We start from the raw sequence: 23,805 nt of genomic DNA, 5'->3' as shown, positions 1-23,805 counted from the left end.
GGGACAGCATTCCCACGAGCGAGCGGTGCCAAAGTCCCTCCCAAACCGGGCAGAGCACCCCGCGGGAATGCGCGCGGGAGGTGACAGGCGCCGGGGACCGTCTGAAGGGCCGCCCGGTTCGGGGACGGCGGGTGCAACTGGAAGACGCGGCTGGGAAAAGTTAGAGCGAAGCGAGATTTCCCTGCGGTGTGTCATATATGCAAATGAGTGCGCCCGCGTGCGTGTGCGCGGAACTTTCAGACCTTGGTGTTCGCGGGGGGGTCTGCTCTAACTCGGCCCCGCCCCTCCGCTCCCCGCCCCTCCTCGGCCTCTCCGGGCGCCCGGCTCGCGGCCGCCACTTTCGCTTTCTGCCCGCCTCGGAATGAGGACGCGCCGTCGCCTCTGCGCCGCCCTGGCGTGCTCGGCGCTGCAGCTGCTCTGCCTGCAGGTGAGGCGCCCCCCACCCGCGCCGCCGCCGCCCCCCGGTCCTGTCCCGGGGCACCGCCGCACGGGATGGGGACGGGGATTACAGCTCCCATCATCCCCCACCCAAAGACCCGGCGACTTTCCGGACGCTGTTCCCGGCAGCGCGGCGTTGGTCGAGAAGACCTTCCCCTTGCCGGAGCCCCGGTCCTAGGCGAGGTCTCGCGGCCGGCCCCCAAGTCCCATCGTTCCCAACCCGCGGGGGCCGCGTTCCCTCTTTCCGTCGGGGGACCCACCCCCTCGCCTCCCTCCCGCCGCTGTCCAGGGAGGCGGACGAGGGATGGCCAAGGAGCGGGATGCGGGTCGGGCGCTTTATCCGAGAATCGGGTTTCCTCCCGCGGGGGGGGAGGCTTGAAGAGGGAAGAATTTCCCCGCCCGCGCCCGGTTAGTCAAAGGTGAGCTCCATCTGCCTGCGGGGGCTCCCGGTTGGGGTGCAGCCCTGGCCCGGTTTTCTGGGAGTTGCGTGGATCCGCCGAGATGCCCGCAGGGAGCGCGGCGACGGGGTGGGCGGTTTTCCCCTTTGCTCAGACCGTCGCTGAATCTATGTTCCCGCACGGGAGCGCCTCCTCGGCAGTAAGCCCCGGTTTATAAGCCGGGCTCCAGTTCCCGGATTGGACTGAAGCTTTGAGGTCTGAGCAGAAGCAAGAAAGAGGGTCCCGGCAGCAGGCATGAAACGTTGCAAGGGGGGGGGGTGGAAGAAATATATGGGGGTGAGGTTCCCCCCTCCACCCTACTGGAATCCGGGCATCCTGTGAAGCTGAATGATGGAAGGACCACTAAAAGGAAGGCCTTTTATGCGGTGTAAACTGGTGCAACTGCTTGCCAGCAGATACAGCAGCAGTCAGCAACATCTGTCAGAATTACGCAGGTTTGTGGCCCATTTTGTGCAGTTTTATGTAGTCTGGCTGCTCTTAAGCAAGGGGCAAAAATAAAATAAAAACAGATCCTTTCCCCAGCCCTATTTGCATTTGATGGCACAGCTCCAGAGGTGCACACTGGTTTGCAAAAAGGGGCACTTATCTAACCTGCATTTGGGGGAGAAAAGAACCCTTGATTGATTGTATTCTGTTTGCTGCTGTTAGAATTGTGGTGCCAAGCTGACTGGAGGGGCTGGCTGGTGGCAAAGTGGAATATTGAAAACATAAAATATTTCAGGTCCTTTCTTAATGGTCGTCAAGAGCCAGTCAGGTGCGCGCCGGCTTGTCACCCATCTGAATGCTAAGAGTGTGGGTCACAGCCCTGTGAGTGGGTGGCTTTGGGCCTGTGGCTTTCAATATAGCTGTGCAGCACTGACATTTGCACCTTGTCACAACCCCAGTAATATTTTCCTACGAAAACAGAGCTATTGCAGATGCCCCCTCCCAGACACAGGTCTGTTTCAGCCCACCTTCAGCTGCTTTAAGGACAGGATGGGGAGACACAGCAGGAAGAAAGCGGTTGTTGGTCTGTGGGGACAGATGCCTGTTGGGAACAGACATGATGACAGTTAAGCTGCCTGGCCCAGTTGCTTCTCCTGGGTTCCTGCAGCACAGCAGCCAAAGCAGGAACGTGCAGCCCGCCCACCTCCCAGCTTAGGCTGTGGTCCCCTCAAAGCAAAAGTTGCTGTCACATTGCCCTTTTTAATGTGGCAGAAGAAGAACATTAATACACTAATGACTTTAAGTTTAATTAATGTTAAGCAGAGGGGGAGGATCATAGGCAAAGTATTCAGCCAGTGTATTTTTGTCCAGTAAACATATAAACGGGTAACTTGGGTGGAGAGAGCCAGTTTGATGTACCGTAGCGGTGAAGGCACCAGGCTGGAAACCGGGAGGCCGTGAGTTCTACTCCCACCTTAGGCACAAAACCAACTGGGTGACCTTGGGCCAGTCAGTTTCTCTCAGCCCTAGGAAGGAGGCAAGGGCAAACCACTTCTGAAATCTTGCCAAGAAAACTGCAGGGGCCTGTCCAGGCAGTCGCCAGGAGTCCATGCGGATTTGAAGGCACCAAAAAAATAATAATAATCCACCCTCTTCTCAGACAGGGGTATTTGGCAGATCCAGTGCGGCTTGGCAGTTGGGAGTCTGCATCCACATTTGCCAGAGCACTGTATGCAAATGTCAAGCTCAGGCCCTTGATTTTCTTAGCAGATGCTGTTGCTAACAGAGTGACAGATAATAAGAAGCCTACAAGTTCCCATAATCAAAGTCTGCCACTGCTTCCTTTTTTATTAGGTAAGTTGTTCCTCTTAGATCTAGGGAGAACAGCCTTCAGGGTTGATGGATCCAGAATCCAACCTGTAAACTCTTGACTTTAACTTTCTCCCCAGGGGTTACTCTCTAATTTAGGCGGCTGAAAAAATCTTTTGTTAAACTTGGAACAGGCAGAAAATGCCCTCCCTGCCCAACCATTTAGAGGATGCGTCACTTCAGTAAAAGTGGAGTTTTGGTGCTGATAGATCCCTTCAGCCGTAAAACGCTTGGGCCACTTCTAAGCTAACCTTGTTATTTCAAGGTGGAAAATGGAAAGGGGGGGTTGGTGTTGTCCTGAGCCGTATGAGTGAAAGATGAGTTAAGAATCTGAATCAGGAGCAAAGGAGAACCTACAGGCTGCTGAGCCACGGCTCGGCATGGCCCGTTGTGAATTTCCCCATTCCTGATGTAAATAAAAATCATGGCAGATTTTTTTCACGCAGAGTAACCTTTGGGCAGAAAAACTTGGTGCATTACTTGCACACATGCACGCCCCTCTACGTGGTTTACATGGTGGTGGAGTGTGGGCAAGAGGGTGGATTACAGGAAGTGTGACTCAGAGCACTTGTGAAGTGTGAGTCTCACGTTTACTGTTCGGCTGTATTTTGGAAAGAGCAAAGAAAACAGGGTTCTTTATGGCCCCGTGGATCGGCTGGAAACTAGAAAGCTACAGACAGCTGTAGATGCACACCTTTTCAAAAACAGGAGCGTCACCGGTTTTACAGAGAGAGGAAACTGAATTCACCGTTTTTAAAGCAAAGTAACAGCAAACTGCTGGCTGAAGAGCCCATGACGGTGGTTTGTCACGATGGACCATGGTTTCCCCCAAGCACTAGGGGAATCTGCTCTGAAGCTACGAAAATCCTGCCTAAGAGCCTTGCCCTTGATGAAGTGTGGAGAGAGAGTTCCTTGGAAGGGGAGCGATGAATCATTGATTGATGATAAATGGGACTTTATAAGGTGGTCGTCATGGCTACATTACACTGACACCTTGTTCTTCCAGAATCGCAAGGCCACACAAATGGGGGTCTATCTCCATTTTCCCTCCCCACAGCCATGTGGGGAGGCAGGCTGGCTGGCTGGCTGAGCTTTCATGGCCAAAGATAGACTTTAATCTGGATCCCCCTAGTCCCAACCCAGGATCTTGGCCGCTACCCTGTGTTGGCTCTCACAAGCCAACTATGTTTGATTTAGGAAATGATGGCTGAACATTGTTTAGGCATGTTGCTTTCTCTGTTGTCATATTCATTTATTTCCTATTTATTAGCGTTTAACTGTGTAGGGAATTATATTCCCCTCACATTACTCTCACAGCAACAACAACCCTGTGAGGTGGGCTGGGCTGAACGATAGTGGTTGGCCTCCATTTCTCTCCCTTTCCTCAAGTGACACTTGCCTCATTTTCTTTTCTTGGGGCAGGGAGCTGTTTCCGCCTCCTTTGCAGAAACACTGTCAGCCCTTCGAGGTAGGCCAGACTGGAACCCCAACGTCATGAAGGCTAAAAATACTTCTATTATAGGGTTACAGTAACGGAATCCAACTCTGGATGCACCTTTCCCCTCCCCGCCATAATCCTAAAGAGGACTAGGGAGGGTCCAGTTCTGAGACGCCTTTTCAGGTTACAGCTCTGGCCCGGACTCAGGTTTCTTTTATCTGACCATTCTCTGATTCTCACAGCCCATTTCAAACACAGAGGTGGGTACAAAAGCAGCTTCTTCCCTGAAGTAACAGAAGGTGTGTGTGTGTGTGTGTGTGTTTCTATGTGTGAGAGGGCTTTCCATAAAACTGCAGCATTGCGGGGTGCTCCCCTCCTGTTTCAGCTCAGCCACTCGCTCTCTCCCCATCGAGGCAGGGTGTTTTTGGCGCTCTCTTGCAATACCTCGTTCCTCTCCTGCATGTTGTGGGAGACCCCTTTCTATGGGGGTTCAGCTTAGGAAAGACTTTGCAGCGACTGACATGGATTGCCGGGACCGAGATCTCTACAGGCCACCCCAGCTGGAAAGAGGGAAATGCCTTTAGCTCTTGCTATGGAGAGCTTTCAAGGGGCTGCTGGGATTTTGGATGGTGCATTTGGTGCAGAGATGGTGCATTTGGTGCAGAGGACCACTGCATGGCCTTTCCGATCCAAAGCAAAATTTGGGGCACGTAGGAAGATGCAGCCCTCTTGCGTAAGGGTGGGGCTTCTTGTTGCGTTGCAGACTCGGGCTGAGCAAGAGGGGGTGGGTGACATTTGCCTGTGTGGTTTGGCCACCCCGTGTGAGTTAAACTCGACCCATTGGGTGTCGTGCTCCTCAGAGCGCTGGTCAGACGTTTCTTCTTGCTTTCTCTGTCTCTTTTTTTTTTTTCAAGAGGGGAAAAAAAAACAGTGAAAAAGAAAAGTGCAGCTTTGTTCCCCTTTTGGCAATTTCTACCGCTGAGCAAAGCAGTCTCGGAAAGACTCTTTTTTTCCCCACCGCCATCGGTTCTGATGTCAGAAAGGTGGGTGGCTTCGTCACTCTGGCTTCCTCACGTAGCCTGTGGGGTATTTCGGGGCTCTTCTGCCCTCCCCTCCACACCAAACAAGTTGGCGTTCTTTTGCTCTGCGTCTGGGGCCAGCCGAGCCGCCCAACCGTCATCCTAGTGTGTGACACACGCAAAAAGCAGACGGAGCTTCACCTGCACCCTTGTGGCCACCACCTTGACCTTTTGGGCCGAACCCTGCAGATGTCTCTGATTGTGGTACTGTCAAGCAATCATGAATCTTCATGAACTTATTAGGCTATTAGACACCATTATTATCATTATTAGTATTATGGTCATCTATAAGACTGGTGGAAACATAATAATTCAAGTCCTAATCAAGGACCTAAGAATCATTAAGGAGGCGTCTGAGGATATAGGCAGTTCCAAGCAGGGTATTTTTTCATAAAATTAGGGTGTTCAGGTCTGATAAATTAAAAATCTCCAAATAGCGGAGGAGTCCTTTAGGTATTGCTTCAAGGGCTTCAGTCATGATCAGTATAACAGCAGATTTCTTTTTCTATAGCATTCAACTTCAATCTGCAAGTCCCAGTATTATTATTATTATTATTATTATTATTATTATTATTATTATTAGCTAGTTTGGTGTAGTGGTTAAGTCACCAGGCGAGAAAGCAGGAGGCCGTGAGTTCTAGTCCTGCTTTAGGCACGAAGCCAGCTGGGTGACCTTGGGCCAGTCACTTTCTCTCAGCCCCAAGAGGGAGGCAATGGCAAACCACTTCTGAAAATCTTGCCAAGAAAACTGCAGGGACTTGTCCAGGCAGTCCCCAAGAATCAGACACAATTGAACTGATTAAATACACACACACACGTCCGTGTGTGTGTGTTACACAACAACATGAAATCACAGCTGCCAATTCTTCAGCTGGCGCTGGCTTTCATTCTCCTCGAGTTTTTCCCAAGAACCTAGGAAGATGCTGATCATGATGATTTTAGATTTATTAGACTATTGCATGCAGGAATCTGCCTTGGATTTTGCTTTGGTAGTTTTCGTCTCCTTTTTCTCTAACTTCAGGATTTCTTTCCAATTTTGAGCTGATGCTACTGTGGGGGGCGGTGGAGTTGAGCGTACTGTGAGTCGGCTCCTGTTTGATCGCTTTCCATCGCCCCGCAGCCTCCCTTGCAGCTCCTTCTTCCCAGTCTGGAAAGGCCCCCCGGGAGGAATTCCATCCTGTGTTTTCCCTCGGGAAGCTTAAGAAGCCAGAGATGCTCAGACAGTGGGAAGAAGGGGCTTTGGGGAAAGGAAGACAGGCCATCCACACACACTCCTTGGCCGCCCTCTGCTCAAGAGAAATGCTCCAAAATTCAGTCTTCCTTGCGAAGTAAGACAGAAGGAGAATGATTAGAACCAGAAGGATGAGACCCATTAGGGAAAAAAAAATAGAGGATTTTTTTTTCCTGCATGGTGCCAATCTTCACATCCCCAACTTCTGCGAATTGCTTGTTTTAAGATCTCGCTGACTTCATTGCCCTGCCGGGCTGAGGTCTGAAGGCCCCACTAAGGCCCAGAACCTGGACGCCCTCCCCAAATTCGCACCCCCATAGCATCTCTCTCCCACCATAATTCCAGCCTGCAGCCAGAACCCTTTGGGGCTGCTAAACCACAGGCCCTCCTAATCTCCTTGCTCCTTCTCTAGGGGCTCAGCTTGGGAAAGGCAGGGGGGAGAAGTGGGCTGGGTCTCCCCCCAGGGAAAATCCATCCACCCCTTTTGCGGGGGGTTCTTCCACTGGCTTCCCGCTGGCCCTGCGAGGCAGCTCAATCAAACACACCAGCCTTGCGTTGCTCTCTGAGAGGGGTCCCAGGTCCTCCTGCCCATGCAGGGGAGCTGGCTTGGGTGGCAGAGATTAATTTGTCAGGGCCGGGCCGGGCTGCCAATAGGAGCTCCAGATTCTGCTCAGGAGGGCTGTCGTTCCTCAAATCAGGATGGAATTAGAATATCCTCCTCCACCAAGAATGATTTCCATGCCTGCCAGTATTTGGGATGAGACTCTGGAATTTTTTCTCTCTTCCTTTAAATATGGTCAGATTGTCGGTCCACCTAAACGCACAGCTTTGCAAATTGAGATGTGCCTTTCCCATCTTGTGGGTCTGGATTCTCTGAGTGGGAAATCAGGGTTCCCCTCTGCCAACCCCCCAAACCGCAATTACATCTTTGCAAAAGTGGCTGGTTGCCCCCTCCCCCACAGCGCTCACACCAAGAATCCCCCTCCATCATCCCCACTGGCCATATTGGCAGAGATGATGGGACTTGTGGTCTGGCACCGCTCCAGGAGAGCATCGACGGAGAGAAAACTCCCGATCGGTTTCAGAGTGCGGGAGAGCCCAATGGAGCAACCCGAATTTGAGGAAGCTGTTTTTTTTCAGCAAAGCGTGACCAACATGTGCAACGTCAGCTTTTCCGCCACTTGTGCAATGTGGCCGATCTGTTGCCGAAAGCCAAGGCTGCCGGTGTGTCACGCTCTGCAGGAAGTGGAGGGAGTCAGCTTCGGGCACCCTTGAGAAGTAACCGTGAGGTTACCTTCTTGGTGAACTTGGGGAAGGAGTCAGCAACCTGGTACCCATGGGGAGAGCTACAAGTTTCCCTGTCCCATTGACTTGATTTCTTTTATAACAACAATAATAATTTTGATTATGTGACATCAAGTTGTTGTTGACTCTTAGCAACCACACAGATAGATTTTCTTCATGGCAATCGGTGCCCTACCTGGTCTTTGAGGTCTTCAACGGCGCCCCTATCGCTCCTGTGACTGAGTCCCTCCACCTTCTGCTGGTGGTCCTCCTCCTCTTCTCGTTCCTTCCACCTTCCCCAGCATCAGAGCCTTCTCCAGGTCTTCGCACTGTGTTTCCAAAGTAGGACAATTTGAGCCTGGTCATTTCTGCCTCGAGTGAGAATTCTGGGTTGGTTTGTCCAATGTTCCTTTGGTTGTTTTCTTTGCTGTCCCTGGTCTTCTCGGGAGTCTTCTCCAACACCCAAGTTCAAAGGTGCCAATGCTCTTCCTCTCCTGCTTCTTCAAAGTCCAACTTTTGCTTCCATGGAGGGTCACAGGGAAGACCAGGGCTCACTCAGTTCTGATCTTTGTGTAGGTGCAGACCTATCACGGCATCTGCATATCTTCTTCAAGGCCATGGTGAGATAATGGTAATAATAGGGAAGGTGATCTGCAACTAATGGGAGTGGGCCTGTCTGTCTAGAGCAGTGTTTCTCAACCTTGTCACCTTTAAGCTGTGTGGACTTCAACTCCCAGAATTCCCCAACCAGCATGTGTGGACTTCAACTCCCAGAATTCCCCAACCAGCATGTGTGGACTTCAACTCCCAGAATTCCCCTCCTTAAAAATAAGGAGGGAAACAGGGAGCCTCTTGGGAAGCTATTGAGAGGAACATCTAAGTGACTGGCTGTCAGCCCTTCAAGGTAGGCCAGTTCAAGAAACGAGTACAGCAGAGAGACCAGGAGTGCCCTTTATGTAGTAAGGTAGAATAACAAAACCTTGAAAGCCAATCCAAATTTTCCTCTGCTCCTTTTGAGTCCACTGGACAAAAAATTGACCTGCCCCTGATTTTAGGAACGGCAATTCTGCAGGGCTGAAGTAGATGCGGGTTTCGCCAAAAGTTAAAATCTGGCCTAAAGTTAAAATTAAAAGCATGCTGGCTGGGGAATTCTGGGAGTTGAAGTCCACACAAAGTGAAAAACACTTTAGGGGACTGAAGTAATGTGAATGTAGTGTAATTCTGTAGTGCAAAGAAATGAGGTTAAATAAGTGAAGGAGCAATGTTGAGCTGGTTCAGACTGTCTTGCCATGCCGTGGCTTCTCTTGCCCTGGGAAACTGCAAACAGGGCAATTTGGGATGAAACGAAACCACATTTTGCAAACAGGGGGAAGCAAAGGAGTTAAGCAACCAACACTGAATTTATATGGGTACGGACATTCAACCTGGTTTGAGGGCATCCAGCTGAGGAAGAAGTAGGATTTCAAAATCTCCTGAAATCTCTCTCCCTCTGCCTAGTTTACAGCAAACCACAACTGACTGTTTCCTTCTAGCTAGCAAATGAGAGGAACAAATGGATGGCCCTTGGAACGCGAGGAATTTGGCAGAAATGAAAATCCGCCCAGGCTATTGACTCTACACTTCCGTGACTCCCTCCTTGCAAACCTAGCCATCTAAATTTTAATATTCCAATTTTTTAACGAGCACTCTTTGAAGCATGGGGTTTTCATCTGCCGCTGGGGTTTTTTAGGGCTTTAACTCCCCTCCCTCCTGCCCTCTTTTATCCTTCTCAAAGCAAGGATCTTGTTCTCCAGGAGAATCCCGTTTCAATGCAAAATACCAATATTTTGCTTCAAGCCAATTTGATGAATGCTTGTTGGGTAACCTCCCTCCGGGGGTGTGTTTTTTTATGTGGCTTCTTTATCATTCAAATTGACTTTGATTTGAAGATCTCTCCAGTTCGGGGTGGTGCTGAAGCTGAATGAGCTGCGGAGAACACCAGACTGTCAGCTCCGTGGAGTACCAAGTCCAGAGAGCGAGGGATCTGAAAATTCAGCTGTAGAAATAATTTATCTGTTGCAAACGCTGCTTTGATGGTGTCCCCCGCCCCCCCACATACATGTGCAAGCAATATCTGCTCACATCGGAAGTTTTGTGGGGGTTTTATTGCCTGCTGCTTTTCCAGCCGAGTAGCGCTCAGCGAAGCGAGGTTTCGGGTTTTTTTTTAAATCTTTGCGTCTTTCTTTTTTATTATTATTATTTTTTCTTCAACACATTTAGAGAAAGAGGCAAGTCTATGAGAGAAGTAAAAGAGCAAAGGAGAAAGAAGGAGATGTAGGTGGTTGAACAAAAGGTCTCCAGTGTTTTTAGAGAAAGTTAATCATCAATTATGATGCTGTGAAATATATAACATTTAAATAGACACGTTATACAGAAGGTATCTTATTAAGGCCTTTTGGCTTCAAATAAAGAGAAGCCAAAAGGCCTTATTAAGCTTTGGAAAAATATCTGGTTTGTTAATATAAATCACTAAAACTCACCCATTAAATCAATACTAAAAAAACTGAATTTTCCATGCAATTAAAATGCAGACTCTTTACATCTACTTTTTTTTTCCTTTGTGAGCCACCAAGAGGATTATTTTTTTTTGCAGCAGCAGCATGCCAATAAGTTTAATAAATAATAAATAAATGCATAATAATAAAACCCGGATTTGGGGGCGATGTTTGTGTCGGTCCACGATGGACTTGCGAGCAAAGAAGCAGCAGCTGGTGTGGTTGCTCCCGTGATTCTAGAGCTTCAAAATCCTTGCAGGAAACCATGGTTTATCTTGAGGGCCAGTTACCAGGGGCTCAGACAGAGAAAGATTTCTAGCTACTCATGGCAGAAATAAAAGAGAGCTTGGGAAGATACGTGGTGATTGTCCTAAGAGTCAGAAATCACACTGAGACGAGGAGTCATTCTCTAGTGTTTATTGCTGCTACATAAACAGAATCCTAACAAACTGAAGAAGCGTGGGAAAAACCCAGACAGATAAACCCCAAAAGCTAAGCCGGGTCTGATCTGTGTCTCTTTGAATGGCTGCTTAATTCCTCAGTACTACGCGTGCGTTTTCCCCCCTGGATAGAGGCCCCCTCCTGCTCGCCATCAGTACTCATGATATGATTGATAATAAAATGTGCTTAGCCCAGGAAAACAGGAGAGGGTGAGAAAGAAACTGAAGATTGCCCCTTTGATTTTCTTAGGTATAAGAGGGAGGGAAGGGGAAACATTGTTGAGCTTTCAGGACTCCGAACTCTGTTATTATAGCCTATATCAGTGGAGCTCTAGCATTTCTTGGGGTGCCTGTTTCCTGACCTAGCCTACTTCGAAGGGCTGACAGGAAGGAGCATGGCAGTTTGTTTTACTATCAAACAATTAGACAGTTGATGGATACTGTCTGAAGCAGATGGGAGAGGAAATACTCTTCTAATAGACGAGCACCATCCATCTTCTGTGTAAACTTTATCCGTTTTGTCGTTAATTAAAACTCATGTTTAATTTTAAGGTTGTACCTCAGCCTGCTCTTTTCCTCTTCCCTCCCTGACCCTTTTCCTTATGGGCTGTGCACTTAGGCTGGTAAACCTTACAGGCAGAAATGGTCTTCCTTCAGTGGTTCTATCCCCAAGAGGCTTTTTAGCAAGGTAAAAAAAAAAGGTATTAAAAAAGAATTAGAGCGTGAACTGTGCTTTTGGCTGGGGAAAGCACCTAGAAATGTAGAGGGGCTGAGTGCTAAGGCACAAAAAGGCTTTAAAATGACCACTCCCCCCAGATCAAAGAAAACAAACCACCGTGAAGAAAAAGGCCTCATTTTTAGTAATCAACGAATCCCAGGTTAGGAGAAACAGCAAACGCAGAGAAATGGAGGGTGACGCCTCAGGTTGGTTGAATGCATATCAAGGAAATTAACAATGCCTTCCGCTGTCACCCAACCACATGCAAAAAAATGACGAAAAAGAGAGATCCTCTTGTGGCACTATTAAATGATTCTCTTGCCTGGGGCTGCTGAAAAAATAAACGGTCGAAAGGGTCCCCCAGTTGCCAGAAAGGTGCTCAGCACCCCCTCCGCTTCCATTCCAGAATTAAAGGATCAAAATGTGCCCAAAATGCTCGGAAGGCGTTTGCTTTTCCGCACAGCCTCGCCTCTTTTAAGTCGGGAGTGACCAGCTGGCTGTTCTCCATGGCTGTCCAGACAAAAACAAGACCTGGAATGATTTTTCTCTGGGGGTTTTCTTTTCCTCTGCTGGCTCACAGTTTCCTCCTCCTCCGGTGAGGGCCAGACCATTTAAGATTTAAATTTCATTTAAAATGCAGCCAGATGAAGGTTCCTTGTTCTCATCTTTCCTCTCCCGGGGAAAGGAGGTCTGGCTCGGCTTGTCCTACTTTCAGATCTTGTTCTTCAGCTATGATCAAAAGCTAATTGAAGCATTTCCCTTGTACATTTACAATCAAGTAAGGTTTCCTTTTCCAGGAAACTAAGGAAAGGACACTTAAATATCAAACTCAGCAAGGTCACGGTGGGGTTTTGGGTAGAGAACAGAGAAAAGTGATTTTAAAAATGCTTCCTTGCAGCCCTTGCTCCATTTTTCTTATCCTCCCTCCCTCCAGATCTTGTCCAATCTTATTTGTGAGTGACTAGCAGACTACAGGCAGTCCTCACTTAACAACCATTCATTTAGTGACAGTCCAGAGTTAACAACGGTGCTGAAAAGACCGACCGTCCTCACACTTACAACTGTTGCAGTGTCCCCACAGTCACATGATCACAATTTGGGCACTTGGCAATCGGTTCGCATTTATGACCGTCACAGTGTCCTGTGGTCATGTGATTGCCATTTTTGACCTTCCCAGCTGGCTTCTGGCAAGCAAAATCAGTGGGGAAACTGCATGATTCACTTAACAACCACATGGGTTTGCTTAATGCCCATGGTGATTTGCTTAATGACCACCACAAAAAAGGACGTAAAATCAGGTCAGATTTGCTTAATGACCGCTTTGCATAGCAACCAAAATTCCAGTCCCAATTGTGGTCGTTAAGCGAGGACCGCCTGTACAGAAAAGAGTTGGAGGTTTTTGCTGCCACCTAGTGGCTGTTGGGACACATTGCAGCCCAGATATGGAGGTCCTAACATAGTTTCAAGATGGTTTGGACAGGATCACCTCCATTCTCACCCACCTACAACCAACTTTTAGCGCATTTGTGGATGGCAGGTGCAGCTTTCCAAATATCATGTTTTAATTTAGGAAGCTTCCTGGCATGATCTCCTTCAAAGCCCCCTTGTCTTCGCAGGGGGGCATGTGGGCCTATCGGGATAGTTTAAGACAGAATTTGGAACTGTGAGATCTACATTAACCGGGTTTGGCACCACTTATGAGTTCATCAAAAAAAAAGGTGCATCCATCAATATAAATCCAGTCCATTTGGTGACTGCTTTTGTAGAACAATAGTCCAATTTATCTGGTTTTTCTTTTTTTTTAGAAGATCTGTTGATTCCCCCCCCACCCCCCAGTTTTCAGAATAAGAAGTCTGCTGCAATTGGCAGATGTTCTCCTGCAAGGGTGTGCGCCCACAGCTGCTCAGCATTTTGCACACCGGAACACGCCTGGATTGTGCCCCTGAACTTCAGGGGCACAATTTCCCCCTTAATTTCCTTGCTAAAACGGGGCAAATGTACATTTTGGTGACACTTACAGTGATGAGTCAGAAAGAGTCTGGTAGCACATTTCCAACCAACACTTTATTCAGAGGCAGAAGCTGCAGCTCTTGGTCGCTTCTGCCTTTTAATAAAATTTGTTAGAAAACGTTTGCTCCCCAAGACTGACTCACCTCGTTTCCTACAATACTTAACAATGAACCCCCATTCGCCCTCTGCAGCCCTTGAAGGCCCTTTTTTTAAAAAATGCAGAAATACAGGTGCAGTCCTTGGTTGCAAAAAAAAAAAGTGGCCTGCCATTATTCGTGGCAAACCTCACCCCTGAGGCTGCAATAAATTTAAACTCTTCAGACATTTTGCCTGTCCCAAGGATCTTGCTCACAGCAGAAGCGCACTGACCCAGCACGGCTTAGTTAGTTCAGTTGCTTTCTTGCAGACAAAAATAGAAACTATGCATGCAGAAGATCTGCTTACCGCAAAACAGAGAAACCAAGATGTAGACAGAGTTTAAATTCTAGGCAATTTTCTCCTGTTTTTCATGGAAATTGAGCTGTTCTCTTCCTAGTCATGAGGCTGGAAGAGGCCAGCTTCATATTTACCTAAAGGTGCTACAGGTAGTCCTCACTTAATGACCACAGCTGGGACTGGAATATTGGTCGCCAAACGATGCGGTTGTTAAGCGAATCCGGACCCGATTTTACGACCATTTTTGCTCCGCTTGTTAAACAAATCACGTGATCGTTGAGCAAGCCACATGGTCGTTAAGCGAACCACGCGTTGCCTGTTGATTTTGCTTATCGGAAGCTGGCTGGGAAGGTCAAAAATGGCAATCGTGTGACCACAGGACACTGCAACTGTTGTAAATGCAGGATGGTTGCCAAGTGCCCAAATCATGATCATGTGACCGCAGGGACACTATGACAGTCGTAAGTGCGAGGAACAGTCGTAAGTTGTTTTTTCCAGCACTGTCATAACTCTGGGTGGTCGCTGAACGAATGGTCATTAAGTGAGGACTACCTGTATCTGGTCTGAGAACCAGTGGGATTTGCTCCTCACTGGCTGAAACTTACAGCTCTCCAGCATCTTAGGCGGTGTCTATGGTCATTCCCTGCTTGGACATTCTGGGGCTTGAGCCTTGGAGCTCTGCAGTGCAAAGCAACGCTCCTAATAGGTGGGTGGGGCAAGCCACAGGCCACCTCTGGCCCCCAGCACCCCACCTTTCCTGGTGATGGCGCGCTGGGACCGGACAGCTTCTCCGGAAGCTGCATTGTGGCTCCTGAGCCCGCAAAGGGTGCCCATTACTTTTCTCAAAGCAAATGGACAGTGGCTAGAGAGGGGCCAGGGGAGATGCATCAAGAAGCAAGGGAGGAAGTGTCAGAAGTTGTGATGAGTTTCTAGAAGTACACACAAACCTTTCTTTGGGGAAAGAAGATCCAAACCAGAAACCAGTCCCTGAAAGAAAAAAAGGAGGAGGAAAATGGAAAGGAAGGATAAGATGGTCAACCCCCTTGCTCTGGAGGGAGTGTGAGCTACTGAAATAACAGTGGAGAAATTTCCTGTTGCTTCTTGGCAGCCGGGGAGGGAATGGGGGCAACGGGCAAACTCACCTGCTTGCAAACTAATTTCTCTTCTGGTTTCTGTAGGCACATGTGCTGCCTTACACCCCGTCTCAGTCTCAGTGCCTCAACCCGGACAGAGAATACTATGAAGAAAGCATCAACAAATGCTGCAGCTTATGTCCTCCAGGTAGGCTGCTCAGCGCCAGGCGTGTCACTGAGCTGAGCCGTTGCGCTGAAGTCTAGATTGTGCAGCTATTCCAGGAAGGCCTTCTGTTTCCTGCCTTTCTGGCTTAAAGGCGCATGGGAGGTGCAGAACAAGAATAAGCATTCGGCAGGACAGCTGCCAGACCCGCACAGCATGGCCCCTGGAAATCTTGGTTGGGGTCCCCTTGGCCCTTCCAGAAGTTGCTACCAAACAGTATTTTTATGCATGCGTGTGCCAGAAGGCAGACAATATTAAATACATGGGGAGAGATAGTAGGATCTGCATGCAATTATTTTAATGGCATTGACACTGACATTAAATCAGATCAGATTCCTGGGGGGAAGGGGGCTATTGAATGGAGAAAAGGGTGCAAGTTTGCATTCCTGAATCAGCACAGTGTCGTCCTCCGTGGTGGTTGATGGGCCCCCCTAGATTCAGGCAAGGGTCATTCTCAGCTCTTCCTGAAGATGCTGGCCCGTAAACCTAGAATTTTCTGCCTGCAGAGCAGAGCACCAGTATGGAAACACGCAAAGTTCAAACGACATGCAGGAAGAATATAACAAAATCAGGAATCCTCATTTTTTTCCCCTGAGGTGATCCATTCCAGATTCTGGCACTGGAAATTCTCCCACAAATTCCAGTCCTCTGGCCTACATTTTTCAGGACAGCCTGCACCAGCAGCCCTGTGTGCTGCGGAGACTGGCATCTTTGAAATTCTCCCCACGTGCAAAAGGAAAAATTTGAAAGATATGAAAACAATTTAACGTGAAAGGGGAAGATGCCCGACAAGACTTTTGCTGAAGCTTCTTGTAAATGAAATATACACAGAAGGGCACCAGGGCAACTTGTTAGCAAAGATATCGATTATCAGAGGCTGAAAAAAAAAATCCAGGGGGCTCTGCATCTCATCTTGGTCTGCTTAATGTCCAAGCTTCCCCTGAACTTGGTAGATGATCTCAGCAGGGCTGTGCAGAAATTCCCCACCCCTTTCAGGCCCATTTGTCTTTCCCATCATCTGATCCTTTTAAGTGACCTGGCAAAACCCAACGAGGGACTTTTAAGATAACAGTTAGAAGCTGTTTCCTCACCACTTCTGCCTCCATTGGCTTCCTGTTCAGTGGTGAATAAATGTTGCTCTTTCACAGTGTTTTATTGTTTAACACCTACAGTAGTTTCTGCTGAGAGTTAAACGCTGAGTGCCTAACAATTATGGAACGGGAACTGGCCAGTTAATCACCAGTTACAAAATGCCTTGCAAATGAACGAGAGCAGGGCTGATGTAGAGAGCCACAAACCAGACAAATGATACTTCCAATGAAAGTGCAGTTTTTCTTATTAAGCAGGGGGTGTTTCTAAGTAAACAGTACCATTAAAATTTTAGGCGAAGGAATGGGCACTGCCAGATAAAGTGAATTCCACTTTCAGGAGATTGGAAAGAAAAGAAAAATAAGAAGGGGATGGGGATGGGGACTGCCCGAACTTGGAAGGGAAGAGACCTCAAACCTCCCAAAGCAGATTCTGCTGAATCGAATTCTACTGCCAGACACTCTTTGATGCCCAATGTTCCTCTTTTCCATTGCAGGGTTTCTCCTCCTTCAGGGCTGCAACCACAGTGCCAACACGCAATGCGCCGAGTGCCAGGAAGGGATGTACAAGAAGGCCTGGAGCCGAGCAGGGCGGTGTTTCAGTTGTTCACCCCGTTGCAAAGAAGGTAAGCTGGGGACCATGGGAATTTCCTGTTTCGCTTTCTAGTGCTCCTAGAAAGATGCAAGACTTAAGCATCAATAAAATAGGAGAAGGGGAAGGGGAAGGGGAAGGGGGGAGGAGGGGGAGGAGGAGGACTGCTGGCTGGAGAATTCTGGGAGTTGAAGTCCACCCATCTGAAACTCGCCAAGGCTGAGAAACACTGCTCTATCCAGATCAGAGCACGCACACCCACTCCCCACTCCGTTCACCCAGCAAAAACAGAATTCGAGGTTTATTTCTTAAACATCAGCAAACCTCAAAAACAGTTAACTGGCCCAAACGAGACCAAAAGTAAGCAAAACCAGGGAGAGTCAGAGACACAAATAAAGAACATTTTTCTCTACCTATGCATCTATATGTAGATTTTTATTCATATTTCTGTCTCTCCCTGGACTGGGAAGAAATCCGAGGACCTGATCACAAACAGCAATGACTGAGTTTCGAGGACCTGCTCATCAGCAGCATCCAGGCTGATTTTTTGGGGAGGTTTGAGTGCTTGAGGGCCGTCCTCTGCCCTTGTTTTCCTGTGCATTTTGGGGGCTCAGCTCCCTCTTATCTGGTTCCCTAGGAAGTGTCTCTTCACCCCCATCTCCAAGGTCTTTCCCACATACCATGACATTAGGCCTTGGGAAGCTCACAAGAGTGAAGGGAGCAGGACCCCTCGGCCTCCCTCCCACTCAACCCCTTCGGGTGCCCCCTTTTCAGCCAGCCTCCTGCCCCCTAACAGCCCATCCCTTTTTCTGAAACTAGGATTTGTGGAGGAGATGAAATGCACCAGGACTCAAAACAGAGCCTGCTGGTGTCCACCCGACCACTTTTGCAGCTCCTTCGTATCTGAGAAATGCTACAATTGCCAGCCGTACCAGAAATGCCAAAAGGGGTATGGAGCTGTCCAAGTGGGTAAGTCTGGAGCCCCTGTTTGGGCCTGCTGGCAACACTGGGCACGAAAGAAAGGGAGTTTTCTTGCTACGTTGCAAAACAGGGTTGGGCAAGAGAGAGATCCAGGTCTGTTTGAAAATCCTGGGGCGATAGGCGCTAAACCAGTAATGCTTCTGGATCCTACCAGTTGGAAGACTCCCAGTGGCTGTGCTGTCTCCCTTGGAGACAGAAGGCCATGCCATCATCTCCCTGGCAAATCTGCACATTGCCCCAGGATCAAAGTGCTACCAAGCAGTTGCCTGTCGGGCTTTGCTGTGACTAGTGGACTTTGTCTGCACGCAGAAACTAAGGGAGGTGAGGCTGGTTCATACTCAGATGGAAGTGGCAGGGCTGCAGTCTAGACCGGGAAACTGAAAACCATTCTGGAAGAGGCAATGTCAAACCACTTCCATATCACATCAAGAAAATGGTGTGGAAGTGTCTTGAAGGCACCAGGAGTCAAGCTTGTAATGGCATGTGGGAAAGACCTTGGGAGCCTTGGCCAAGAGATGCTGCCAAGGGAACAGTCAGATAAAAGGCAGCTGAGCCTGCAGCTGGAGAGTGGGTGGGGCAAGAGGCTCAGGAGGGACCCTCCCTGGTTTCTTGGGCTGTAAAGGAGACGGCGGGAGATCTGTACTTTCAGCCTTGCAAGATTCTGCCAATGTAGCCTTACCATAAAGTAGAATGAGCTCATCTGGTTGGGTTTCCTGTCTGGTCTACCCAGTAAGGCCGACATCAATCGTGCAAGTCTGAAAGCACAATTCTCCCGCCGTCTCCTTTACAGCCTGAGAAATTAGGGAGGGTCCCTCCTGAGCCTCTTTCTCCACCCATTATGCAGCTGCGGGCTATGCCCTCTCTGATCTAGGCAGCGTCTCTTCCCCCGGTCTCCCGAGGTCTTTCCCACATTCCATTACAAGTTTGACTCAAAGGGAATTTGACCCACCTCCTTTCCATTGTTGAACAGCTAGATGGTGGTGTGGGGGGGTATCTTCACTATATGTACATGTATTATACATTCTTCTGTACCTCTTTGAGAAAGATAAGCAGATACATACCCATAGGTCATAATGGCCTTAAGTTACATGAAGGCAGATTTCAATGGAGCAGTCTCAGCCATGGAAGAAATGGGCCAGAAAGATAGTTGGTTTCCCTCCTTGGATGTGGCCAAGAGGCTGAACAGCCCTTCCTCTCTGCCACGGATTGTTGCAGGGAGCCAGGGGTTGGACTATGTGGCCACGGGGACCCCTTCTCCCCTTTTCTTGTGGCTCTTGTTACAAAGACATACAGACAGAGGCTGGTGGGGTCAAGAAACTGGAGCAAAACTTTGCAGGGCCATAGAAATCTGGAGTGGACTCTCTGACCCCCACACGGCAGGGAACTGAATGCACAAAGTTTATTGATGGGGAAAGGAAGTTTACAAAAGGACAGGAAAGGGCAGTGAGCAATAACACAGGGACTGTGGGACATCAGCCAAGCCAATGGCTTTTGATCCAGACAGAAGATTTAGGATTTCCAAAGAGCTGCCTGGACTGAACAAGCAGGAGTTTGGCTCAGCTACCAGAAAGCTGGTTGAATCACCCACGGGATTTGACGAGAAGCAATCTAGGCAGCTGGATTAAGGTCTCAGAGGATCAGTCCAAAGTGCTCTCTACTGCAGACAGGTGGAATAATGCCCTTCTGCTGCTATTTTCCAAGAAGTGGTATCAAGGGAGCACGTGTTGATTCCAGAGATGTCATAAAAACATCAACATTAGTATATTTTTATGAAATGTATGCTCTGACCCAATCTGGTATGACTCTGAGCAGCTTACAAAATACACAGTAAAGATAACCCGTCACCCAAGTAGTGTTTAGTCTTCACAGATTGGTCTAAAGAAATTTTACACCTTGAGCATGAGTTGAGCATAAGTCAACTGTAAGGCCCAAGGTTTAGGGAGAGTCAAGAAGAGCAGAATTGTGCACACCAGAGTCTTCCCTGTCACACTCCATGGAAGTGAAAGTTGGACTCTGAAGAAGCAGGACTGGAGGAGCGTTGATGCCTTTGAACTTGGGTGTTGGGGAAGACTCCGAGAAGACCATGGACAGCCAAGAAAACCAACCAATGGATGCTTAAAGAAATCAATCCAGAGATATTACCTGAAGAACAAATGACCAGGCTCAAATACTTTGGATGCTTGATGTGAGGACCCAGCTCTCTGATGCCGGGAAAGGTGGAAGGAAGGGAAGAAGAGGACAACCAGCAGCAAGGGGGATGGACTCTTTTACAGTGGTGATGAGTCCACCGTTGGGAGACTTGAAAGAACAGTTAGGGACAGATCATCATGAAGAACATCTGTCTGGGTCACTAAGAGTCAACAATGACTTGATGGCACATAATCACTTAAAAAAAATAGACAAAAGTAGGTTAAATGTCCTGAAGAGGGCTGCGTGTGGCTCAGACGGGATGGTGGTGGGATCAGTGGGATGCTTTGACAATCTTAGGGTGACTGTAGAGAAGAGAATAGGACCCGAGGCAATATTTTATTGCTCCAGGGGAAAATTGTTCCAGTTCTGAAGCCAGAGGATCATGGTGCTCAATGGGTCAGAATTGGACACTGGAGTTCAGCTGATGGCCCAAACAAGTGACCTGCTATTGCAGGCCAGATCTCTGGGCTGAGAATTCAAGCTGGAAAGCTGGCAGATGAGGAACCAAAGTATCTCTAGCACAGTAGTGCTGAAGCTGGAGAGCTGAGGATCTTGGTTTGGGACAAGGACGTCCTCCTGCAGCTCTCCGTCCGCCATTCCTTCTGGGGGCCACGATGGTCCCATTCTGACATCTGGAGTAACGCCAGAATTACTCCTGACGTGCTGCTTGACTAGAGATAGGAAGGCTGGAACCATTTGAGGGGGGTGGGAATTGCATCCCAGCGGTTAACATTTCTCCCTTGCATGTCCCTGATTTCCCATATTGTTCCGTTTCCAGAAAGATGGGCATTTCTTGGCTGCAAAAAGGCCAGCCAAGTTCTAAAGCGTTTTCCTCCCTCTCCCTCTGCATTTCTCTAACGGGCCAGTCGCCACCCTTTGAGAACGCTCATTTGTTTGCAGGCAAGAGAAAAACGGACGTGGTGTGCGCCCCCTGCAGACCGGGCACATTTTCTGACCATGAGTCTCACACGGCTGCCTGCACCCCGCACAGGAGGTAAGTCTGGGGTCACATTGCTCATCATTGGGTCTGGGGAGAGGAATCCTGCTAAACGCTTGCAGGAAAAGTCAACGTAAGTCTTGTGCGCCTTAGCCAAATCAGGGCTGTCCACAGGGGGTGGTCAAAAAAGTCAAGATGGGGTCGATCAAAGAACTGCCCTTTTTAATGCGCATCGTGGCTGCCGTTCTTGACTCTTTTGACAGTCACCTGTGGACACTCCTGTGCCGAATGCTGGTTGCATGAACTTTATTGATAAACATCCATTTCATCGGGGGCCTTGTCCATACTTATAATATATCTCAGAAAAATACAACAACAAGGGAACAGCTGGGGAATTGCGAAAGAGGAAAAAAGAGACAGGGCCCTCCCCATTTGCACTTTATCGTGGCACAAATGTGCCCCGAGAGCATCTTTTTTCAACGCAAAGAGGAATATTGATTCCAGGTCCATGCAACCAACATCAGTCAACAAAGATCAGTGTAAAATACCTGTTCATACTACATGCAAATTCCTATCAAACTGCAAGTATGTAATACTACTAACAAGTATAACCCAGTGGGGTACTAAGAGGGGAAGGAATATACAGGTAGTCCTCGCTTAACGTCCATTCATTTAATGATGGTCCAAAGTTATGAGGGCCTCAGAAAAAGTGCTTTATGACCTGTACTCACACTTACGACCATCGTAAAACGTTGCACCATCCCTGCAGTCACGTGATCACAGTTTGTGATCTTTTTTGCTGGTTTCTGGCAAAAAACGTCCATTAGGGAAGTTGGATTCATTTAAGGACGGTCATAAAAATGGTTGTAAAATCAGGTCTGGTCATGTGGTGGCTCGCTTAATGAGTGCACTGCTTAATGACCAGTTTTCCGGTGCCTATTGTGGTCGTTAAGTGAGGACTACCTGTAGGGATGCAGTAATAATTGTATCAGGGCTTTCTAGTAAATCAGTTCAGGTAAAGGTAAAGGTAAAGGTAAAGGTTTCCCTTGACATGAAGTCCAGTCGTGTCCGACTCTAGGGGGCGTTTCAAAGCCGAAGAGCCGGCGTTTGTCTGTAGACACTTCCTCTGTGGTCACGTGGCCGGCATGACTAAACGGAACGCCGTTACCTCCCCGCCGAAGCGGTACCTATTAATCAACTCACATTGGCATGTTTTTGAACTGCTAGGTTGGCAGGAGAAATGAGTTCAAAACTTCTGTAAAAACCATTCAGGAGCTTCAGCCAAGCCAGACGCAGCCCACTGACTTCTTTAGTGGCTTATTGTGGCTTCCTTGAGCTAAAATAGCAATGCCCACAGTAACTCCTGTGGATAGAATTAGGAAGCAATTACTTTTTGCTGTCCTTGCAGGATCTTTAGGCAGAAGCAGCTTATACATACAGAGCCCCATTGCCACCGATAAGGGCGGGGCACGCAGGTGCCTGTTACACTTCATGATGGTGTCAACAGGAGGCACACGCATCATGACCTCATTGTGCAACTGGTGCAAATTTGCATCATGACCCCTGTCTTAAGAGCATACGTCACATCACTTCTATTGCGATATGCATCAGGAGTCCTCGGTAGACAGGCGGTGTACAGGTAGTCCTCGACTTACGACCACAATTGGGACCGGAACGTCCATCGCTAAGCGAGGCGGTTGTTAAGTGAGTCATGCCCAATTTTACAACCTTTTTACCACAGTCACTAAGTGAATCATGTGGTCGGTAAGCAAATCCGGCTTCCCTCGTTGACTTTGCTTGTTGGAAGCCAGCTGGGAAGGTTGCAAAGGGCGATCACATGACCCTGGGAGGCTGCAACTGTCATAAATACATGCCAGCTGCCAAGCACCCAAATTTTGATCACATGACCAGGAGGACACTGTGATGGTCATAAGTGCAAGGACCAGTTGTAAGTCATTTTTTTCAGTGCCATCGTAACTTCGAACAGTTGCTAAACAAATGGATGAAGAAGAAGTAGTAGTAGTAGTTGGCATTTGGCTCCCACCTTCTCCCTGGCACATCCAGGGTTTTAAGGGACTGCTGTTGGCTGACTACGTAGGTAACAAAGTGGTGGGGCTTTGATCGTATGATTGTGGGCGCCATCTTAACTCTTTTGACCTTTCCCGAGGTCACCCCCGGTAGAAGAATGACCGCCATGTCCTTTATCCTCTTTCTCTTTTCCTAACAGCAGGAAACCAAACACTCTGAACAAAAGCTCAGAGGTTATTGCGGGGGGGCGGGCAGAGTCGTCGGCTTGCATTACCCACTTTCCATCCCCCGGTAGCCCCTTGGCGGGCCATACTTGCCCATTAGAAACCAGCCCATAAGGCGGATTTCTGTCGGGGTTCTTCAGCAGCCTGGAGTGGAAATGACAGAGCAAGGAACGAGTTTTTCTGAGCTCCGGTTAGGAAGATCGGTTGGGGAAGGGTCAAGGTGGGGGCTGAAGAACTCTGACACAAGCGCTGGCTTTCCACCGTGGCCTGTAGGCAAGCCAAAGCAGCTAGCTTCTTCTGTTATCTCCCACGTTTGCGGAGAAACAGGAAATCTGTATCTTCTGGAAGGCAGCCAGGCCCCTCCTAGGTACGGTATTCTTTACACAAGTGCAACCGGCATCTTGAGCCAAGTGAAAATCCGCTCATACAAATTCTCTTGGACAACCTTTCCTTGGCATTTAGTGGAAACGCGGAAAACCAGAGTGGCTACGGATTACTGGGGACAGGGCCGTGCAGCAGTAAACAGGACATTCGCACATGGCTCTCGGCCATCTCATCAGACTACCCACTCCACTCCCCTGCCGGCTTCTCCTTAAAGGAGAGAGTTTAA

General features: G+C 48.6%; 1 protein-coding gene across 1 annotated transcript; it reads left to right on the top strand.

The window, feature by feature from the left end:
* Positions 1-327: 327 nt before the first annotated feature.
* On the top strand, positions 328-23,805 carry LOC134507171 (tumor necrosis factor receptor superfamily member 1B-like). Its single transcript, XM_063317664.1, has 6 exons — positions 328-427; positions 15,038-15,140; positions 16,741-16,869; positions 17,655-17,804; positions 20,907-21,000; positions 23,658-23,805. Exons 1-6 carry the CDS (start codon positions 362-364, stop codon positions 23,803-23,805), a joined length of 690 nt encoding a protein of 229 aa, XP_063173734.1. The 5' UTR covers positions 328-361.

The sequence above is a fragment of the Candoia aspera genome, chromosome 18 (assembly GCF_035149785.1).
Source record: "Candoia aspera isolate rCanAsp1 chromosome 18, rCanAsp1.hap2, whole genome shotgun sequence".
Lineage (NCBI taxonomy): Eukaryota > Metazoa > Chordata > Lepidosauria > Squamata > Boidae > Candoia > Candoia aspera.
Note: the sequence above shows the minus strand (reverse complement) of the source record. Positions and strands in the feature narration are given on the sequence as shown.

Excerpts from the sequence above, each read along its gene's own strand:
- LOC134507171 (XM_063317664.1), top strand. The coding sequence starts at position 362 with ATGAGGACGCGCCGTCGCCTCTGCGCCGCCCTGGCGTGCTCGGCGCTG. Across the intron at positions 428-15,037 it reads TGCAGCTGCTCTGCCTGCAG|GCACATGTGCTGCCTTACAC; the intron begins GTGAGGCGCCCC and ends TGGTTTCTGTAG. Across the intron at positions 17,805-20,906 it reads GTATGGAGCTGTCCAAGTGG|GCAAGAGAAAAACGGACGTG; the intron begins GTAAGTCTGGAG and ends ATTTGTTTGCAG.